The sequence below is a fragment of the Magnolia sinica genome, chromosome 15, assembly GCF_029962835.1.
Source record: "Magnolia sinica isolate HGM2019 chromosome 15, MsV1, whole genome shotgun sequence".
NCBI classification, from domain to species: domain Eukaryota; kingdom Viridiplantae; phylum Streptophyta; class Magnoliopsida; order Magnoliales; family Magnoliaceae; genus Magnolia; species Magnolia sinica.
In genome coordinates, this window is record NC_080587.1 from 73,049,585 (window position 1) to 73,072,715 (window position 23,131).

The following is a 23,131-nucleotide window of genomic DNA, read 5'->3' on the forward strand; positions in this document are numbered from 1 at the left end:
TGCACTTGAATTTTCAGCTTTCAAGACATTCTCAGTAGATCTTCTATTCACAGAACTGCACCAATAAGAAAACTTTGAAAAGTTGGCTTTCGTCGCCAAAAGGGTGGGCTAGTTTTCAAACATACTCAAGTCTAACAACGAATTTGGTCTCTAAACGGATAGTAAGCTATGTTCGGCTGAGCCCTCCATTATTCATCGAATATGAATGTGAAGCGAACCATGCATCCCCAATGCTTGCAAACTCCTTGCTCCTTACCAAGTCTAGATTAGGCATCCCAAAGAATATGTTAAATTTTCTAAATCAATTTCTACATTCAAGTTGGAAAATCCCCAAATTCTAAAATCTACCTTCGAAGTTGAAAAATTCCCAAATCCTAAAAATTGACATACGAAACTGAAAAATGACCAAATCCACATTCGAAAATGAGAAGTCTCCAAATCCCCAGGCTGTTGCAAATAAGAGAGAGAGTGAGTGAGAGAGAGAGAGAGAGAGAGAGAGAGAGAGAGAATTCGACAGACCTGACGTGAAGTGTTTGGGTTTCTCTTGGACAATGGAGGGCTCCTATGGTGTGCTTCAGAGAGGCTTTGGATTCGAGCTTCGATTCATGCGTTGGGGTTAGCACGCCGTGAGATGCAACAGAGACATAGCGCTTTCTGTTGGATTTGAGAGAAGGAGAGAGGGAGAGAATTTGGATTTTTGTTGGACTTGAGAGGGAGAGGTGAGAGAGAATTCAGATGTTTTTTCTCGTCTTGAGGAGGTATTCGGGTGAAAACGGGCTCTAACGCTGTTTGTAAATGTCATTTCACTTACCTCGATAGGCATGATGGGACCCATTCCGACGCACCAATGACAAGGCGCCAGCTATGAGCAGCAGCCCAGTAGCTACCGGTGAAGGGACCGGCCAATCCGCGTCCATCGGAAACAGATTGGCTAGTCCCCTGCCACCAGCTGCCCGGCTGGTGGTCGATGCTCTGTGGGCCCCTCCATGATGTATGTGTTTCATCCATTCTGTTCATCCATTTTTACACATTTTAGTGCCTCATCCCAAAATTTAGAGGGATATAAATCTCAGGTGGACCACACCATAGGAAAACAATAATGATTGGATATCCACCATTAAAATCCTCCTAAGGCTCACTTTACTGTTTATTTGACATCCAATCTATTTATTAGGTCATACATGCCCAGATGAAGAGAAAGACAAAGATCAGCTTGGTCTAAAACTTTGAAGGCCCCCAAAAGGTTTTTAACGGTCGACGCTCATTTCACACTGTTTCGTGTAATGTGGTACACTTGAGATTGTGATATACCTAATTTTTTGTCCCATACCATAAAATGATATGAAAAAATAGATTGATGGCATGGATGAAACACATACATCATGGTGGGGCCCACAGAGCACCGACCACCAGCCATCGGCTAGTGGCAGGGGAGTAGCCACTCCGTTCCCCCTAAGAACGCCGCAGATCACTCACACACGCGTCATTTGGCGCGTATGCGCGCGCTTGCGTTTCGCGGTTGAAGAGTTGCGCTTCTTCAAACCCGAAAGTGATAGCAAACAGTTCTGTTTTGCGAGGAAAGTCCAGTAGAGCTGCGCAAGGTACCCGTCGGGGACGCGGATTGCGTCCTACCCCCGCCCAAAGCTTCGGATCAAGCTTATATTTGTGGGGCCCACCGTGATGTAAGTGCTTTATCCACCCTGTTCAAATATTTTATAAGATCATTTAAAGTTATTAATAAAAAAGAGACATGTCCAAAGCTTAAGTGGATCACAAAGTGGGAATTGAACTTCCACCATTAAAAACTTCTTAGGAGCTGGAGAAGTTTCGGATTAAGCTGATATTTGTGTTTTCACTTCATCCACGTCTACATGATCTTATGAATAGGTTGGATGGTAAAAAAACATCATGTTGGCCCATATAAAGGTTTCAACGGTGAGTGTCATTATCAGTGAAGCTTCCTTTTGTGTGGTCCACTGGAGCTGTGTACCTGCCTCAATTTCTTAAAATAATTTAAAATGATCTGATAAAATCGTTGAACGGAGTGGATAAAACACTTACATCAAGGTGGGCCACACAGAGCCCTGCCCGGACGGATTTCCGTCCAAGCGGGGGTAGGACGCACTCCGCACCCCCCTTCGGGGATACTCTCACAACACGAGAGCCGAGTTCGCGTAACTTTCATGAATTCCAAACCGTCAATCAATAAGTATGCTTGATTTTAACCCTTGAACCTAAAAGCCATGATCATTCAAAAATCAGGCAGGTAGGACCCGCTGTTGTGTTTATTATATACAGCTCATCAGGACGAAAGAATTACCCAAAATCATATTATTCCAGAACTCAGGTGGGCCAATGCCATTTAGAAGTTTTAGATATATTTCTGTCGTTTCGGCCCACCTGAGTGTTGAATTACTGTGAATATTTGGTTAAACGCCTAAAAAGGGGTGATGTATGTGATGGACGGACTGGATTTCGTGCACGACAAGTTGTCTCTCCTGTGTCAGTGAAAGTAACCCCAGCAGGTACCTCTCGCGACGTACCCAAGTGTTTTCCAAAAACCCCGCTCGTCAACGCGCCGAAAAACGAAACAATGATACTCTGGTGGACGGTCGTCATCCATATACATTCACATAAATACAATGATATTATCACTTTTTTACGCAGCCTATACCGATAATATCATCATAGGTGGGCCATAAACCAAATAATACGATGAAAATAAACCGTTGATAGGTTGATCAGTGTACATCTAATGAATGTCTAATAATTAAAATATTCAACGTCCCATATTCTAACATTTGTTAATCTAAGTTAAAGATAGTGTAATAAATCCAATTTTGAGAATATCCCCTGTGCGTTACACAATCATAAGGTTTATTTTTGATATCGAAGTATGTCAGATGTACAATCCTTATACGAGTGTGCATGGATTATCACACTCCGCCAGAGCATCGAATAACTCCTCTGTGGTCAATTTCCCGTTCCTTCGCTAACAAGCCAAAAACCTAGCCATTCTACGGGAAGGATTTGATACTCTGGATGCGGATGAACCTTGATACGCAGGCTCTCAGAGCTATACACAAAACGCAGATTTGCTCAAATTAAACTAAACAGATTGTCGGATTCACCGTCTCTAATTACAACCTCTGATTCGTGGACACTTGTTTGCTGAAATATGTCGTTGGATGTTTTCAATTTCAACCATCCAATAAATATCCCCTAATCGGATATTCAAGAGGTATAGTTTTTAATTCAACAAACATCCAAACTAAGATCCACAATCTGGGCGGTTTGATTTAAATTATTTTTATACCACGTATGTAATTTCTTAGTGATTTATGATCGACTGCTTATCATCCATCACACTCGCCAGAGAATGAAAAGGAAGCGGATTGCGTGGTGTGCCACACACCACCAATCTGGGGTGGTGTGTTGACGTCACCTAATTCCTTCAGCTCTACTGTGATAATGTATGTTGTATGACACCATTTTGCTAGATTATCTCATGGCATGTTCCCAAAAAATAGAATAGATCCAAATGCAAAGTAGGTCACATAGTAGTGGTGGAGATTGAATGTATAACACTGATGACTTCTCGGGGCCTTGATATTTTTGTTTTCCCTTTGTCTGGGTGCATGTCACCTTGTGAACATATATCATAGTGTGCCGTAAGGAGGGAAACGGATTGGCTACTCCCCCTGTTACCCTCGCTGTGGCGGGTGTTTGGTGATTTGTGGGCCCATCGTAATGTATTTATTTCACCTATGCTGTCCATCTATTTTTATATATCATTTTAAGTTTGATGCTGTTCATATATTTTTATGTATCATTTTAAGTTTGATACAAAATATTAAAGGGATAAAAATCTTAGGTGAAACACGCCATAGTAAAATAATAATGATTGGATATTCTCCACTAAAATCCACCCATGGCCCACTATACTGTTTATTCAACATCCAATCTGTTAATTAGGTCATACAAACACAGATGAAGGTAAAAAACAAAGATCAGGTTGATTTAAAACGTTTACAACTCCAAAAAGTTTTTAATGATCAATGTTCATTCAACTGCAATGTCGTTTACTTGAGATTAGGATATACCTCATTTTTAGTGTCATAGCATAAAATGATTTATAAAAATAGATGGCCAGAATGGATGAAACACATGCATTATGGTGGGGCCCACAGAGAACCGACCATCAGCCATTCGCTGGTGGCAGGGTAGCCGATCCGATTCCTTTTCAATGATATATGTTCTTTTTAAAAGTGTTTTCCGTAGTGTGGTCTATTTGAACTTTTATCTAAAAAGGGTAGTGGGTATAAAATACAGATAATGTATCCACATAACTAGGAGACGTCACAACACCACCGAGGTCGGTGGTGTGTGGCACCCCACCCAATCCGCTTCGGTATGAAAAAGTGCCTCACCCTCCCAGGCGCAGGAGCGAATTATCTAACACACAAGTAATAGCTTAGCAGATGTTATACTTACCGTGTGGGGGCCGACTTGATTAATATTTTTTATATCCACACCGTTCATCCGTTTTTTCATATTATTTAAGTACGTTACTACAAAACTAAACTTAACCAAATAAAATCTCTGGTGGACCACACCATTGGAAATATAATCATTAAAATCTTTTTGCAATCCAAAAAGTTTTGTATCAATCTAATACTTGTATTTTACTTTCATCCAGTTATTTTTGACCTTATCAACTGGTTGTATGGAAAATAAACATTGCATGTCCGCTTAGAGCAGGTCTCGGTAAGTTTTTAACGGTGAAGGTTCAATTATCACTGTTTCTTGTGGGGTGGTCCACCTGAGAATTTTATATTCTTAAAACTTATAAAAATGTGTTAAAAATGTGATGAAAAAACGGATGAACGGACTGGATATACTAAATATCATCGGGTTGGGCCCTGCGTCCGGGGTAACATTCACTGTTACCCCTTTAACTATTACCCGGGTAACTTCTAAGTCGCGTCCCCCGGACGCCGGTTTCCTGCTCAAGCCTTTCACAGCAAGTTCCTAGGCTAGGATGATAGGTGGGACCTATCCTGATGTTTGTGAGAAATCCACCCCGTCCATCATTTTTTTAAGATCATTATAGTACATGCAACTAAAAATGGTATGGATCCAAAAGTTGAGTGTGCCACACGAGAGGAAACGGTGGGGATTTAGTGACCACCGTTGAAACATTCATGCAGCTACAAAAGCTTCGTAGAAGGCTATGTTTTTTGTGATTTCACATCATATCAGTGGGAATGATCTTATGAACGGTTTGGATGGCATATAAACATCAAGGTGGAGCCCAAAAAGGTTTCAATGGTAGGAAATTTTCTCCAATTTTCCCTCTCGTATGCTCATCTGAGTTTTAGATCCGCCTCATTTTTGGTCTGTTGTCCCAAAATTATCTCGCAAAACGGATGGACGGTGTGGATTTCTCCCAAACATCACGGGGGGCCCCACCTAGCATTCAAGCGCAGGAACTTCCTGCGAAAGGCTTTCGCATGAAACCCTGTCCCTCCCTCCCACACACTCTCTCCCCCTCCCTCCATTTCCCGCTCTCTCTCTCTCTCTCTGACGATGACGGTCTTACGCTCTGGCGCGAAATTTCCAAAATCCCCAAAATGCCCCTCATCAGGTTCTGCAACTCCCACCATCCAACCCTCGACTCCTTTAAAACCCCACGAGCATTCGAATTCTCTATACTCTCCTTCAATGCCTTCCAACCTCTCCTCTCCTTCCGACCCCAAAACCCCGCTCCTAGGGTTAGGGTTTTGCCCTGGTCTGGAATCTTCGGCCCCAAGGCGCAGCCTCCGTCTCGCTTCGAAATCGAACAGTCAAGATGCGACGACAGTCGTTAGTGCCGGAAACCGATGCCAGCGGAATCCCAATGCAGGGGAAGGAAGAGGCGACAATATGAATGCTGAGAGAGAAGGAGAGACTTCAGATTCGGAATCAAACGGTCCGGATAAAGGGACGGTTGATTCCGGAAGCGGTAGTCGGCGGAAAGCGAGGGGCCATGGTGGGAATCCCGATGCAGGAGAAAGGAATTGCGTGAGTCCGGATGCTGATAGATCGGGGAGGGGTTCGGATTTGAAATCGAGGGGTTCAGATGCGGCCGTTATCGGTGCTGTAGGAGTGGGTCGGCTGAGGCGGAGTGGCCGTTGCAGGAATCCCAGTGCTGGAGAAGGAAATGGCGTGAATCTGAATGCTGAAAGAGAAGGGGTGAGTTCGGATTTGGGTTTAGGAAATGCAAGTGGAGAGAGTAAGACGGAACGTGTTGCTAGGGTTTTGGATTTGGATTCTGGAAGCGCTGGGGGAAAGAGTAAGAGGAAGCATGTTTCTGGGTTTTTGGATGCTGCTGGTAAGAAATCTAGGGATTTGGTTGAAGATGAAGGAAAGGAAGGGGTTCAGAAGAGATTGGATTCTGATGGATTGAGTTTCAGCAAAGAGAATGGTAGGGCTCCTGGTTTTCCAGACAAGGAGGGATTGAAAGAAATCGAGTTGGTTTCAGATGGGCACCGAATGGTGAAGGATGGAGAAAACGAGGGAATCAAGAAGCAGATGAGTGAATTGAGTTCTTGCTCCAGTTTGAGGTATTTCAGACGGAAGAGCAAAAGGCTTATAGAAAAAGGTAGAGGAGAATTAGCCTCTGATCAGATATTGGATTTGAATTCTATTGCAGGAGATGGAAATGAAGTGACAGATTCAAAAGAAGCTGAGTTAGGTTGCAATGGAGATCAGATAATGAGTGAGGATGAATTGCGTACAGGTGCTGGTTTGAGATACTTGAGGCGGAGTTCAAGGCTTGTGGGAAATGAAAAAAGAGAATTGGGTTTCGATCTTAATTTGGATTTGAATTCTCTTGTGAAGGATGAAAAAGAACCGGGTTTGAAAGAAACTGAGTGTTCTGATGGAGATCGAGTAGTGGGGGAATGGACTGAGGAGAATAGGCTAATCAGCGAGAATGACTTGGGTTTGGATTTGGGTTTGGGTTTGAGATGTTCGAGGCGGAGCAGCGGAAGGCATGAAAAAGGAACGAGGGAAGCTGACATACATGTATCGCTGTCTTTGAATTCCTTTTCTACGGATGGAAATGACAATGGACTGTTGAATTTGTGTTCAGGGACTAGAATTGTTAAGAGAAGAATTGAAGTGATTGATATTGATTCTGATAGCGGAGGAGACAGAGAAGGCGATGGAAGACTGGCCAATGAAAAAGAGACGGACCCAGTTGTGAGAAGATACAGCAAAGAAGAGAAGGGGAAGTTGGTTTTGGCTAATTCGCTGTCGGTTGGTTGTGATGTGGTGAAGCTGGACTCTGAGGTGGACCCGACTATCAATGGTAGTAGCACTATTGAAGGGGAAAGAAGATACAACAGAGAAGAAAAAGGGAAGGGCAAGTTGGTTGAAGATAACTCTTTGTTGATTGATTATGATGCCGCGGAATTAGGCGCAGATACGGTTGATGTAGGATTTAGTGATGAACACGTATTTGAAAAAGTGACTTTAGATCTGATGGGGTTGAAAGAACTCTCCAAATTGGAGAATACAACGAAAACGATGAAGCCCAGAATGGCTGGAAGAGTGGGACAGGATAACAGTAAAGAAACTGAAGTGGTGATTGCTAAGGGAAAAAGGAAAAGAAAAGCTGTGGAAAGAACTGACGTTGTTCAAAGGAACAAGGTGAGGTTCTTAGATACAGCGAAAGCATTAGCTTCCAAATTCGCTCATTTCATACCGGAAGAGCAAGGGGATGATAGCTCATCACACATGCCTGAAACTGAAAGGCGAGTTGTAGAAAATGAGCAAGAAATTGAAGATTGGCCTGGCCCGTTTTCTACAGCCATGAGGATTATTAAGGACCGAGAGGTGAGGCTGAGAGCTCGGCAAGGCAGTACCATTTCTGATAGAAACAAATCTTCACCCGTGATTGAATGGAAGCCTTCGCAAGATCGTGATCATATGCGTTTGATGCGGGTTGCTCCTTTATTGCAAGATTTATGCTTTAACCTTCTCTGTAAGAATGCAGAAGCAATTACTTCACTCCAAGGAATCCCAGATTCACTGAAATGCAAACTCAGTCGGTGGCTTTGTGATTCACGAAAGATGACTTGTCATGTTCTGGGTCTCATTGTCAGTGGATCTCCATCTGAAATTTGCTTGAGAGATTGTTCATGGGTAACAGAAGATCAGCTCAAAGAAATCCTCGGAGGGTGCAATACTGATCACTTGAGGGTACAGTATTCTCACTATTTCCTTTTTCCTGGCGGTTTTTGTCTCATATAGTAATTAACTTGGTTTCTGAACAATGCATTTCATCTTTTTAATTCCTTGTGCACACATGAATGCATGCATGCGAGGGTGGTGTGTGTGCATGTTCTGAGGCGATGGGATATGGGTTGCGCCCCAAAAGATAAAACACTCAGTTCAGGAGGGTAAAATGTCAGCTGTGGACCTCAGGATAAAGTTTAAGTGCAGTATCAACTCCATGTTTGAAATGAATCCTCATGGATTTGAGATAAGCTGTACGTGACATTGCAAGGAACTGCACATCAAATCATTAAATGACAGGTGTCAGAGGTTCAGGGACGAATCAACTTGGATTTGGTGGTACCCTATCTGGTTCAATACCACGAGTCACTCCCCCCAAGTGAGCCCCGACTCAGGCAAGTGGGGCCGAATCAGCTCCCGACTCCCGATTCTACTCAGGAGTCAGGACCAAACGAGTTCATCTGAGTCCCCGAGTCCAAAAACCATGCTGTGGATGGGTGATGATGATGGAGCTTCACTCTTCTAAATGGCTGTCTTTTCTTCACAAATCACGACCCAAAATGTTAAGCGGTCATTTTGGTTACTGGAGGAATGATACGGTGACCTTTATAAACATGTGAATATTGTGATAAATGGTGTCTGTAGTATTTAGACTTTTACGTGTTAGTTTCATATGCATGCAGGCAACCAACATCAGTTTCTGACTTTTATATAGTGATTCTGATTACCACGCCATCCTCTCGTACACATTCTTTCACTTAAAGAAGGGAGTTTAAATGTTTTAGGATAATGTGCACAACTGCCCATTTCCATGCTTCTCTCTAACAGACTTAAATGGGAGAATCTTCAGCGTACCAGCTGCTACAAGAAACCTAGGTGCAAGTTCGGAAAGTATTATTTTCTCTCCAAATGAAATCCTTTTTTCCCCTTTTGGCTTTTTTTAGGGCATGACTTGGTGGATTCTTGCTCCACGGAGAGAGTCATGTGCCCCTCAATCCCACCATTTCGGTGGCAAACTAGTAAGCATTCCCAAATTCTGATCCTTAAACAAAAGAAAAAGCATTTCGAATTATGATTTTCGAAACTCCTTTCCTGTTACTTCTTTTTATTTTTTATTTTTATTTAGAGGTATTATTTCTTTGTTTTTGAGTATGTATGTATAGAGATGTTAGTGCATATTGTATGTGGTTAGTGGCCCTTGGCCCTTTTAGTGTAAGTTTTAGTGTAAGTGCATTTGCACACTTTCCTCTTCTCCTGCGGTGTACTATATGCTCTATTATAATAAAATATTGTGTGTTAGGGCAAGCAAGCCTAACACGACATCTTTCCCAAACTCTCCTCCTCCTCCTCCTCCTCTCTCAATCTTCTCCTCTTTTCTTCACATTATAATCATCAAACCATTCTCTACTGTATGGTCACCACCCAACAATCTTTTACCATACTTTAATTAAGAAACCATGCGGATTTTTCCCCCTCATCAATTAAATCTTATCTGGTTGAAGTAGTAGCTTCTTATCCTTTAGTTTAATTTTATGATCTGGTTGAGGTTAATGTTTTTCTTTTTATGACATCAGGTGCTACAATTTGATCTATGTGGACGCTGTTTACCTGATTATATATTGCGTGAAACCTTGGCTCGGTCACCAAACAATTTGCCTTCATTAATCACCATATCCCTGAGGGGTGCATATCGGCTTTCAGATGATGGGCTAACAGCACTTGTCTCTTCGGCACCTTTACTAAAATCTGTAAATTTGGGCCAGTGTTCCCTTCTTACCTCAGCCGGAATCATAACTCTAGCTGAGAAGTTGGGACCATTACTGAGGGAATTGTATATAGATGAATGCCAGAGTGTAGATGCAATGTTGATTCTCTCTGCTTTGAAGAAGCTCAAGCATCTGGAAGTGTTGTCGGTAGCTGGGGTTCCAAATGTTTGTGACAAATTTGTCCGCGAGCTTCTTTCTGGATGTGGTCCAAATATGAAGGAACTTGCTCTGGCGGATTGTGGGTAAGGGCCTTGGGCTTATTCTTTCTCCTTACATTTAGTGAAATTTCTTTATTGATGTACTATTATACAGTGCTCAGGCTGAAGGTTTGCACAATGTGTTTGGGCTTTCAGTTTGTATGAGTGGGCCTATGGTTTGCTGATAGATAACAAAGTTATGATGGGCCTTACTGTTAATGCCTATGCACCAGTCCTCCAGATTTGACGATCCTAGCTATAGAACAATTGGCCTTTTATTGGTTGAATGGGAACCATTGCCATATTTTCTTTACTGTTTCTTTATTGGCCACCTATTGAAAGGTTTAGAATTTTTCCATCTGGGAGATTTTTAGCAGATGGACCACAAATGGTGGTGCTCACAATATCAACGGTTCTGATCCCCATATCACTGAACAATGGGACCTACTTGGACTAACTGGATATTAAAAGTTAATGCTGTAATGTACATCCTCTCTGCCTGAGCATTGTATAACATCTCTTCTTTATGTGGTTAAATTATGAAGAGCTTGATTTAACTCATTCCTTGCTGTTAATATGCTTATTTCATCTTATTTTGGCTGGGATTTTTGTTTACCTTTTTACAAATGAATGGGGAAGATACCTGGTTGCCTTTGTGTTCCTGAAGATTCTGAATTTAAATTAGTTCATTTTATACTATACAAAATGCTGTAGCTGTCACTCCTGTTCTCTTTATGATAACGCTTTTCATTGGGTGCAGGGAATTGACTGACAGTTCCTTGAAAGTCATTGCGGAAAACTGTTCTGGATTGCATGCTCTTGACCTTGGTGGCTTGCAAAAACTGACTGATGTGGCGATGCAACACCTTGCCAATGGTTGTAGGTCACTTCAAGCACTTAAGCTTCGGCGCAATGCTTTCAGGTTTTTCCTTAACTTAGGTCCAGTTGTAATTAATTTTCAACTTCCACAGTTGAATGAAATTTATTTGGTAGTACATCTTGGTGTGTTTATGCTAGACATCATGAACATGTCTCTAGATCTTAGTTCATAGTTGCCTACTGCACATGCGAAGCACTTTTCTTTTTTTGGTAACTGTAAGAACACTTGCCTTTATGGTATCCTTGAATATCATAGTAGTTGATACATGTTGTTATTTTCTAGAATCTTAGGCTAGCTGATACCTGTTGCTTATATTCTAGAATCTTCTCATAGTGGTTAGAAACCTATTGAACTGTGGGGTCTCCAAAGACCAAGATTTGCTTTCATGTTTTTTCCACTGAATTCCACACAGGAGATGCTTCGTTGGGTTTCACTAATGAAACTATCTTGTGACAGAGACTCGTCATACATAGTTGATGCATTACATCTAATTTATTCTTCTTTTCCTCAATGTGTACTTCTCTTTTGACATACGAGGTTGTGTGCCCCAATTTGTTCTTTTCTAAACAAGTTGTTCGTAGAGATTCATGCGTGGTCATTATGAGGGCATGAGGGTCGAGATCAAATTGTCACATTGATTGAGGAAAAGTACTATTGGCCATAATTGAGGAGAGATGTGGCTAGGTATGTTGAAAGATGTCGGATATGTCAGACAGCTAAGGGGTGTGCACAAAATGCAAGATTATATATGCCATTTTTATTCCTCAAGCACTATGGATGGACGTGAACGTGGATTTCATATTGGGGTTGTTGTGTACACAATGTGGTAATGATTCTATTTTGTTATTGTAGATTGATTTTTTAGAATGGCTCACTTTGATCCATGCTGGAAAATCAGTAATGCGTCCTCCATTGCAAGGTTATATTTTTGGAATGCAGTGAAGCTGCACGGTGTGCTCAAGAATATCACTTCGGATTGTGATAACAAGTTCGTCAGTCATTTTTGGCGGACATTATGGAAGCAGAAGTAGTTGGGTAGTTTATGCTTTATTAGTGCCTATCATCCACAAATTGATGGGCATATTGAAGTACCAAAACCAGAGCTTGGGTAACTTGTGCACATTAGTACGAAACAAGCCGAAGTAGTGGGACTTACCTTACCACACCCATAGTTTGCATATAACCGAGCAAAGAACAAGACTACTTGCAAGAGTCTGTTTGAAATGGCCTATGGTGCTAACCCTTTGAACGTGGTCAATCTTATAACGGTAGCCGCCATGACCAAGGTGCCTGACGATATTGATGAATTGATGGCGCAAATTCAACAGGTGCATGAGCAAAGTTAGTAAGCTTATAAACGCAAGCTGCAGATAAACGATGTTGGAAGGTGGTTTTCGAAGAGGGAGATCTAGTGTCTGTCTACATGCAAATAGAAAGATTTATTGTGGGGACGTACAACAAGTTGAATCAGAAAAGTATTGGCCCATGCATGATCTTGAAGCAGATCAACAACAACACCTACCGCATTGAGCTACCACCCAAAGAAAACACTTTTAATGCATTCAATGTTGCTGATCTCACACCATACAAGGCAACAAACAACATATCAGACTTCAGGTTGAGTCCTTCCCAACTCCGGGAGGATGATGAGGATGTGGACAAACAAATGCTAATGGATTGGGGCTGATATACCTGCTGAGAAGTTTTGGGATGGATTAAACTGTTGAATGGGGGGCCCAAGTATCTTCCATAAGAGGCTAAATCCACATATCCATTAATAAGTCATGCATTGTGGCACCCGTGGTATACTTTTGGGTCCACAAAAGGGTTTTTTGGTGTTATTTACCATAAGTTATGAATTTTATCATATTTTTTGATGAGTTTTGGTTTATTTTTGCTTGCCTACGTCTCACTTAAGTATATAGGGGTATTTTAGCCATTTTCCTTTAAATTAAGATTGTAGGGCTGAACTTATAACATCTAGCCTATAGTTTATGCTTTATATAAAGCCCAGATTAGTACTAGGGCTTCTTTATTGTTTTCCTCCATATAAAAACTCAGTAAATAGAAAATGTCCATGAGCTTTGGGACATTTTTATTCTCTATGAGCTGTGGGCGTCAACCCTTCTATAGGGTTTGTGCAAGTGCATATTTTTTCACAAGTGGGGTGTGTGATCTAAGCCATCAAACTGGTGAAAGCTTTAATTATTCGTTGGTTATTGCATTGATTTTCCTTTCTTTGTCAAGTGAAAGAATCTCTATTCTTGGATTTGGTGTGTTTGGGAGTGATTTGGCGCTAGGGTTTGATATAATTGTATGCGGTTGACAAATCTCTATTCTTGGATTTGGTGTGTTTGGGAGTGATTTGGTGCTAGGGTTTGATATAGTTGTGTACAGTTGACAAATCTCTATTCTTGGATTTGGTGTGTTTGGGAGTGATTTGGTGCTAGGGTTTAATATAATTGTGTAGTTGACAAATCTCTAGTCTTGGATTCGGTGTGTTTGGGAGTGATTTGGTGTTAGGGGTTTGATATAATTGTGTGCGGTTGACGAATCTCTATTCTTGGATTTGGTGTGTTTGAGAGTGATTTGGTGCTAAGGGTTTGATATAATTGTGTGCGGTTGATGAATCTCTATTCTTGGATTTGGTGTGTTTTGGAGTGATTTCGTGCTAGGGTTTGATATAATTGTGTGCGGTTGACGAATCTTATTCATTGTCTACACCACATCAGTATATTGGTTTGCTGAGGATAATGAATCTTAAGTTATTGTAGTCCTGATGAAAGCGTTTAGGAAGGCCAAATTAGATGCGGTTTCTTGGGCATCAACTCTGGAACCATTTGTTGGATGTGCTCTTGATTTTTCGGATTCTTGTCGGTCTGCTTCCTTGTAATTTGTGGGGTTTTAGTTTCTAATTTTGGCGTTTTTTTATTTCTTAATAAAATAACATTACCTTTCAAAAAGAGGTATGTTGATCTGCCGAGATATTACATGTGTTTTATTTGTCTTTTCTTCAATGCTTGCAGACTGACATCATAAAAGATTATGCAAAAGTGAGGAAAAAGAATAAAAAGTGGCTCTTGACTCGTTGAGTATTCTTGATTTTACATATTTATGGTCAATTCACTTCTCCAACGTTTACACATTCTTCTTCTTCTTCTTCTTTTTCTTCATGGGGACCTGTGTAAAAGATGGTCCTTGAAGTGATCAACCCTCATTTTCGACACGGTAGGTGAGAGGACCTGGCGTTTGCAAATATCATTCCTACGTGCTCCATGGTGAGTTGGAGGGAAATGTTGACAGACTCGCATTTTCGTAATGTCTGTATATTCATATTAAGTGGGTTATCCAAACCTGGAAATAAGATAGGCATGTGTTCCAGGGTTATACATGGGAAGGATGTTAAATATTTTTCAATGGGAGTCTGTGATGTTGATGGATAGAGAAATTTAGTTCTGACAAATTTTATTTTCTAAATTTGTTTATTTTTAAAATTGTGGTTTTTTCCCTTGTCACTGAGTTTTCAACCTTCCTCTGTTTCTATTCTCGTTTTCTACAAATTTGTAAGCATTTGCTTTTCTATCACGAAGCTCGAACCTTATTACTTTGAGTCTTGTTGTCCCTGCACTTCTCTTTCTTTTCATGATCCACTTTCCACAGCTAAAGATCCTGGTTAACTGAGTGAACAACCTTAGATGTGCTAGTGCATGACTCTTTCCATTCTTTTCCTTGGTTTCTGCTACTTGATACAATGATATCTTTCTGATACAATGCTACTTGGTTTCTTTCATCTTCCCTTTTGTAGTAATTCAGGCTCAATAACTTTAATTTCATTTGGCATGGTGGTTTGTTGTGTGCTGGCTTCTTTTTGTATAGGGTTTTAATCCCATAAATGTCATAGCTTCCTTTTCTTCAATTTCTTATCCAGAAACTTTTTTTAAAAAGACGCAAATTGTATTAAAAGGAAAACAATGGCGGCGAAGGCCAGAAGAAGTGACCCTCTTGTCACTCCACTAGCCATCACAAAGTGAAACAAAGGAAACAATAAACAAAAAGAAAATAATTGAAGTTTCCGGCTCATGCAAATCCACATTATTGCCTCCCTCTAGTCTGCATATCGACTGACTGTTGCTAACTTTTATTGACAGTGATGAAGGCATATCTGCGTTTCTGGAAGCATCTGGAGAGTCATTGAGAGAACTTTCACTCAATAATCTCAAAGAGGTATTGCCATTACCTACCAATATTGTGGTTTTTCGTAATTCTTGAAGGATCTCTTGGCTTGGTTTTAGCAAAGGGCGTGTTTGGATACGTGGAATCCATGCGTACATGGAAATTGTCTTCCCACTGAAAAGACAGGCTGTTTGGATGCGTGGATTCCACAGTAATCATTCATCCACGGGTAGGATTCTCTAGCTCAAGCAAGTAGGTGAGTGTTGTCCAATGAATGTGAGGACTCCACTTGCTAGCCAAACAAGACCCTAAATATGGAATCCCATTTTCAACAATGTTTATGGAAATAATTATTAGGTAATTGTTGGTTTTTTTTTTTTTTTTTTTAAAATATTTTTTCCCTGGGATTCCTCGCATTCAAACACACCCTAAGTGGATGTGATTGTCTTCAAGCTGTAGATATTGCTGTACCATATTTACATATCTCTTTTGCAAGCATTAATCTTTTTCTATTCTTAAGTAATCTCTGTTCTTGCTTGTAAACAAGAAGATGCAACCGTAACAATACTTCAATGATAATCGTGTGTCTTGAGTTTAGGATCCAATGCAAGTTTGTAAAGTGACATGGAGAAGAGTGAGGGTTGTTTTTATCCTTCCACATGTTCATTTCCTAATGTTGTGAGAATCACTTTGGTGAACAACATTACCCCCTGCAATTATTGTGGTTCCACACGTAACCCTATGGCATGCGATCTCTTCATTTGGTCACCTTTTTTCCCCGAAAACTGTACTTGTAGATTATTGTTTCGCTTTGCCCACACACACGTATGCATGCGGTCACGTTTGTCAATTTAGCATAGGAGTGGGACCACAAGGTGTGTATCAGGCATGCTTCAATGCGTGAATGACCAGGCACGAAATTTAGACTCGTTAGCTCATTGGTAAAATGCACACGCGTTGCACGTGGAGGCATTACAATTACAAATCTTTTTAAGTATAATGAATATAGACCATCCATTTTCTTGGCCGTCAGTTGGATTGCAAGAATCACTTGACCAAAGTGATTGATGAGAGTTATGCAAGGAAGCACATCTATGCATGAACCTAATGGTAAGTTCACTTGAAAAATTGCCACAATGTTATATCATGATCGTCGTCGTCATTATCTATGCCTTATCCCAATTAATTGGGGTTGGCTACATGAATCTGGTTCCGTTGTTCCACTCTATCAAGGGATAGACCTTGAGTTAGAACATAGATCATCAAGTCTTTTCTTACCACTTCCATCCTCGTCCTTTTGGGCCTTCCCCTTGCCCTTTGAGAGCCTTCAACTTGTACCAACTCACTCCTAACCGGCGCGATTATTCATCTCAGTTGCACATGACCAAACCATCTAAATCTACTTTCCCTCATCTCATCACCTATTGGTTTTACTCTGAAGTTCCCTCGAATGCATTCATTTCTACTTTCTATCCTTCCTCATCTTGCCACTCATCCATCTCAACATCCTCACTTCAGCTACGCTCATCCTATGAACATGTTTTTTTAACTACCCAACATTATGTCCCATAAAGCATGGCTGGTCTTATAGCTATCCTATAAAATTTCCCTTTTAGTTTGAGTGGTACATGAGGATTACATAGTAGTCTAGACGCACCTCCATTTCTTGCACATGGGCTTGAATTCTATGGGCAACATCCTTTTCTCTTTCTCCCCTCTCATGAATTATTGACCCAAGGTATCAAAGATGGCATTTTGGGAAACTTCTCAGTCAACAGCCTTAACTAATTCCTCATTTTCAATCATACTATTATTAAATTTGCATTCCATATTATCTGTTTTAGTCTGACCAATTTTAAATATTTTAGATTCTAAAGCATCCCTCCATAAATCTAAAGCAACTGTCACATTAGCTTGTCCATAACCAATGCAAAAAGTTATGGGCTCAATGTTGACCCTTGATGTAAGCTTACAATAATTGAGAACTCACTTGACCATGTGGAGATCTTCCTCTTCTCCCTATTTTTCTCTATTAATTGTCTAAGTAGGAAAATAACTTCAATGGCAGACCTCTTGGGCATGAAACGAAACTAATTTTCTAATATATTCATCTCATGCCAAGTCTTTGCTTAATCACCATCTCCCAAAGTTTCATAGTGTGGCTCATAAATTTAATCCCATGATAGTTAGTGTAGCTCTGTATATCTCCTTTGTTCTTATAAATAGGTACCATGATACTTTTCCTCCATTCGTCTACCATTTTCTTCGATCATACAATCTTGTTGAACAACTTTGTCAACCAAAATTTACTCTGTATCTCCCATGCACTTCTAGACCTCTATTCGTATACCATTTGGTCGAAGGGCCTTTCTTGTTTTAATCTTTCTCAAAGATTTTTTCACTTCATATATCCTAATCCTACCAAAGTATCTATGGTATCCAATGTAATTTGAGTTTATAGTTTGTTTTGTCCTTATGCTCTCAAAGTGGTTGTCATTTAACAAGTTTTGAAAATAGTTTTTCCACCTTTCATTGTCCTCATTGTCTTTTAGTAGTACCCTTTGGTTATCGCTCTTAATGCCTCTAATATGATCTAGGTCCCTACCCTTTCTCTCTCATTTTTACAAGTTTGAAGACATCTTTCTCACTTATTCTTGTCCCCAATCTATTATAAAGATCATCATAAACCTTACGTTAAGCCTCACTAATTTCTTAGCAGTCCTTTTGGCATTTTTATATGTTCAAAATTTTCATCATTTCGAATCCCTTGCTAGTCTTTGAAACATGAATGTTTCTCGTGAATAGCTTTTTCTACACCATCATTGTACCACCAAGTTTCCTGCTTGATTACCAGACTTCAACTTGTAGTTGGGAGGGGTTGGTTGTTTTTCTTGCAGATGGTGCGCTGGTTTCTCCTCTAATTTGCTTGGCCAGGCTGAGGGCTATTAGGTTCATTTGATTGGCCTGTGCTTTGGGCTTTCTTTCCTTTTGTTGCTCGGCCCTAGTTGGCTTAGCCTGGGATGTGAGCTTTCTCTTTGATCTTCAGCTTTCTTGCTTGTTTTTCCCTGCCGGTTGGCGCTTTTGGTTGATTAGTAAACATTTATATTCCAAAAGAAAGAAAAAAAAAATGAATGAAAGAAAATCCAAAATTTTGGAAACTGTACGCATACCGACCTTATGAGGGTTTTTAAGTTGTATGGCTGTACAAAGCACTTCATCCTTATGTCTCTGGTTGTGTTTCCTTTGTAAACCTTACCACCTTGGAAGTATCCAAGTTTACCACCCAAAAAAAGAAAAAAAAAAAAGGATGCGTAGCTGCGCTTGTGGGCATCACAATCCAACCAATGGGTGCTGTGGGGCATCCGATTGGATCTGTGCACCCCCACGGTCCAACCTGACTGCTGGATTTGGTACAGATGAGTCATCTAGGCTTTAATCTGTTCCAGATCATAAGTCAACCTGAACCCTTATTGCGGAAGATCTTTTTTTTCCTTTTCTTTTTCTTTGGGAGAAGCATGCACTCTTCCAGAGTTGTTGCTACTCCTTTGTATGTCTTGAGACACTGGTCCTTGATTTTCCATGGATCTGGGACCTGGAGAATAGTAAAGCGGGCTTTGGTGGTATCCTCTCCAACCCCTCAAGCGGAGTTGAAGTGGTTTTTTCTGGGTTGGCCAATGCAGTTTGTGCTACTCACGCATCACGAACATCTTTGGGGGAGGATTTCAGAATCGTTTCTTCATTTTTTTCCCTACATCAAGATGGATTTCTGTGGCTTGTCCCTGGCTGTCTTGCGTTAGGCAATCGGGAAAAGTTTCATCTGGGTATCGTACAGAATGTTAGACCGTTAAGGAACAATATGTTCATAGATGAGTGTAGCTTGAAATGAGGACATTGAGACAGATGACTGGCAAGGCGGTTGGATAGAACTAGAAATTGATGCATTTGAGGGAACTTAAGGGTAGCACCAATAGTTAACAAGATGAGGGAAAGTAGAGTTAGATGGTTTGGTCATGTGCAACAGAGACCGGGAGCTGTGCTGGTTAGTGGTAAGTTGGTTCAAGTTGAAGGCTCTACAAGGACAAGGGGAAGGCTCAAAAGGATGTGGATGGTGGTAAGAAAAAGAATTGCATGACCTATGGTCTAATTGAAGGTTTGGCCTTTGATAGAGTGGAATGGCAGAACAAGATTCATGTAGCTGACCCGAATTAATTGGGATAAGGCTTAGATGATGATGATGGTGGTAGAGGATGTTTTTGAGGAAATTAGAGTGGTTTCTGAAGGGCTTCGTTTGCCAATAGGATTTGCAACTCTAATGATCCCATAGTGTCTCTTGCAGTTTCTGGTTCTTTGAGACCAGCCTTGTACTTTAGTAGATCGCTTCCCCTTTTTAAATTAAAGTAGTCCTTGTATCCCTCAAAAGTAAAAAAGTCAATCTGGACCCTTGATGTGGGCCAGATCTTCAATCTGCATGTTCGGATGGTCTAGATATTCAGCATGGAGAGGATGGATCTTCAACCAGATGTTCATCTTCGGTGCTGGATCTTTAATCAGTGCCCTCGGATGGGGTCACATCTACAATATGATGGCCTGGTCTTAGATTGGCCAACTTGTAGAGCTCGTATAGGACCCCCTTCTGATGTGTGTCGCCCAGATTCACCAATGCAGTCTTAGAAAGATTATTTTGATCATACCCTTCAGTGCACAAGTATGCATTTTCTCATTTCTGACTTTGTTGCTGCAGGTTGCTCACAATACTGCCATCGCACTTTCTGCCCGTTGTTCCAAAACACTTTGCAGTTTGGATCTGTCTTGGTGCCGCAAATTGACAGACGAGGCACTTGGATTGATCGTGGATAAATGCTCGGCACTGAGGTTGCTCAAGCTGTTCGGATGCACTCAGGTATGTACACGCCTATATCAGACCTGCCTGTAAATTGTGACTAGCTTGCCCACCAAAAGAAAAAGAAAATCATGTGGAGATATTTGATGCTCTGGTAGAGTATGACACTTGATACTTGGGCACTCAGAATTTGCACACATGGCATATAACTTAATTGTGGAACCCACTGTCACTAACATACAATGTCAAAATCAGACTGATGCAGGACAATTAACCACTTGCTCTAAAAGCTTGAACTGATAGAGCATGGCGAATCAATCCATTTATCTCATAGTCCATGTGAAAATGCTTCTACGTTAATCACCCCCCGGTGAGGAGTCTTGAACACAAGACCTCCCGCTTTGATACCACCTTGATGCAGGACAATTAACCACTTGCTCTAAAAGCTCGAACTGATAGAGTATGACGAATCAATTCATTTATCTCATAGCTCAGGCCCCGCATCTCATGGGTTAGGACCTCAGCTGGTCCCCCCTCGTCGGCCCACTTTACATGGGTTCTGCCTCACATGGGTGGGGCCCGCCTCACACGGGCCGCCCACCTCGAGTGTGCTCCTGCATCCCACAAGCCACCCCACTTAAGCCCGGTGTGAAAATGCCCATGCATTACAAACTTTGATTTGTGGGCACTCGTTTGTCGAAATAGGAGCATTGGATTTTATTTTTTTATTGACTCCACCAATTAGATACTCAGCTAATTAAAATAAGCACAGTTTTTGGTTCACGATACATCTTAACCAAGACCCATAATTTGGACAGTCCATTTGAGTTACTTGTATGCCTCGTATGCAATTACTATGTAATGTCCTTGGGGCTGTGACGGCTGTCAATGGGCCGGGCTCAGGCCAGACAGAATCAAAATTTTGAATAGGCTCGGCCCAAACAATTCAAAATCCGGGCCAAAGCCAACTCCAGGTCCAGCCCATTGACAGCCCTATGTCCAAGACTCCAAGTGCCTGTGTATCATCCACCACTCTGGCAGAGTATTGGAGTTTTTCAAGCATCATTACTCTGATACTCAACCAGAAAACCACAACATTTGAGAAATGCATATTTCATTGAAAATCGCTCCCGTCATCTTTGTTCCTTGCCTAAACTTGTGGGTGCACGTGCATGTTTAAAATAGATGGTTAAAATAAATTGGCCAATGGTCCACATTCACCATAAATGCATTGCTCACCTAATGAGCTGACTGGCCAGATTATGAGGCCAAGGATTTCTCGCAGCAGGCCCACCAAATGAACGACCCAGATCCCACACATGCATCACAAAGAGGATTCTCATCCTCTCTGCACAAATGCACTTAGCATTTGGCAATGTGTATGGTAGCGTATTTGGAATCCAAAAGTTCTTTGGTAGCGTGGATTGGGAGGTATTTGGTACTGGAGGTTTTTTAAAGGCATAAGGGTCACACTTGTAACAAAGGTGTCACAAGGCTACTAATCCATTTTACACGTGGCACATTGATAATAACCAAAACAATCATATTATCTGCTGCATCACTAAAATTACATCAAAAGAATGATCTGAACATCCAAAGATTGGCCATGTAACCAATGGCTAAAAAACGTTGGTTAGTTGCTCATTTGTTATCCTATGCTTGTGGTCCACTCGAGGCTTGGAAATTCATCATTTTCAGGCAAAGTTGACTTAAAACTCCTCGAAATATACTAGTTAGGAATATTTTGGCCCACTCCTACAAACCAATGGGCTTAATTACAATCATTCTGTCAAACATTGCATATATACACTAGTTAGGGATATTAAAGTTGATTTAATAATCAAATTCAAACTCCTTGAAATATTCTACAAAATTTCAATGCATTTCTATTTTTGGAATCCAGTGCATTCCGATTACAAGTTGCCAAACACAAATGAAGATTTAGAATCGCCTTGATTCGGAATCATAGGTATTTGAAATTCAAGCTCCCAAACAGGCCCTTAGCATTTCTCTTGTATTCAACAAGAGAATGGTTTATCTGCTATTCTCCTACAAATGGGGCAGGCAATGTTTTCTGTAGATTTTCTGAGAATAGTAGGTCAAAAGGGAGCTTAAAAATCTTGTGACTTGTGCCCTACAGATAACGAAGAAGTTCTTGCATGGCCACTCTAATCCTCTTGTTCAGATTGTTGGACTGAAGGCGGCGCCAATACTAACGCAGCTGGTTGTACGAGATTCTTTAGAAGCTGCATTACGATATTAGTCGATTTCATAGTAAGCTTTGTTTTCTATGCGTCCAAGCTTGCATGGCTGCAGGTGTGTGATCCACACTTCTGTTTTTTCGTCAACGGTAACATCTAAGCTTCATCCGAGATGGGATCCTACCTAAGGTGTGTATCTTTTAAGTCGAAATAGAGATAACAGAAATGCCACTAGTTTTTGTACAGGGAAGGAAGCTGCTCGATCTAACCATCCCCAGTTTCTAAAGGTGGATGGAATTGATCTGATTGCACAACATGATGATTTTTGTGTTCGGTTCATTCCTTTTTTATTTTTGAACTAACATGGCTATTGCAAACATATTGTTGTTTGGTAGATTTATAAGCAGATCTTGATACATGGGATTGGAGTTTGTGCGTGTGTGCGCGCGCGCGCGCGTGCGTGTTTTTTGAGGTTTTGACATATAGCACCCTACCATTCAGCCCAAAGACAGATAACAGTTTCGCTTTTGTGTTTGCTCAAAATAACACCACCTGTTTTCCAAATATGGTCGAAGTCAACCTGCTGTTAATTTTTTGGACGGAAATACCAACCATTCTTGTGACAGCAAAATCTTTTTTCTTTTTTTTTTAATGACAATATTACGCCTCTCCCAAAATCCCAACTCAAACCCTAACCACTCCTCTCCCATTCTCCCAAACCCTAAGCCCCTGCCCTCTTCCAAAACGCCAAGCAGGGGTAGATAGCTGTTATGGTTGATTGGCATGGTTAG

The 23,131-nt window shown here is 41.0% G+C and overlaps 1 protein-coding gene across 2 annotated transcripts; it reads left to right on the plus strand.

Annotated features, from left to right (window-relative positions):
- Window positions 1-5,529: 5,529 nt before the first annotated feature.
- On the plus strand, window positions 5,530-22,768 carry LOC131226651 (uncharacterized). 2 transcript variants are annotated; one of them, XR_009161958.1, is made up of 6 exons: window positions 5,530-8,247; window positions 9,858-10,291; window positions 11,007-11,168; window positions 14,153-14,404; window positions 15,275-15,350; window positions 20,041-20,078. XR_009161958.1 is itself a non-coding variant. In XM_058222259.1 (6 exons), the coding sequence occupies exons 1-6, from the start codon at window positions 5,590-5,592 to the stop codon at window positions 22,400-22,402; spliced, it is 3,612 nt and encodes a 1,203-aa protein (XP_058078242.1). In that variant the 5' UTR covers window positions 5,533-5,589; the 3' UTR covers window positions 22,403-22,768. The 2 variants fall into 2 exon arrangements, 1 of the variants encoding a protein (XP_058078242.1); XM_058222259.1 differs by lacking the exon at window positions 14,153-14,404 and adding an exon at window positions 22,280-22,768 and having other exon boundaries at window positions 5,533-8,247; window positions 20,041-20,199.
- The last annotated feature ends 363 nt before the right edge of the window (window positions 22,769-23,131 follow it).

Excerpts from the sequence above, each read along its gene's own strand:
- LOC131226651 (XM_058222259.1), top strand. The coding sequence starts at position 5,590 with ATGACGGTCTTACGCTCTGGCGCGAAATTTCCAAAATCCCCAAAATGC. Across the intron at positions 8,248-9,857 it reads GCAATACTGATCACTTGAGG|GTGCTACAATTTGATCTATG; the intron begins GTACAGTATTCT and ends TTATGACATCAG. Across the intron at positions 20,200-22,279 it reads AGCTGTTCGGATGCACTCAG|ATAACGAAGAAGTTCTTGCA; the intron begins GTATGTACACGC and ends TGTGCCCTACAG.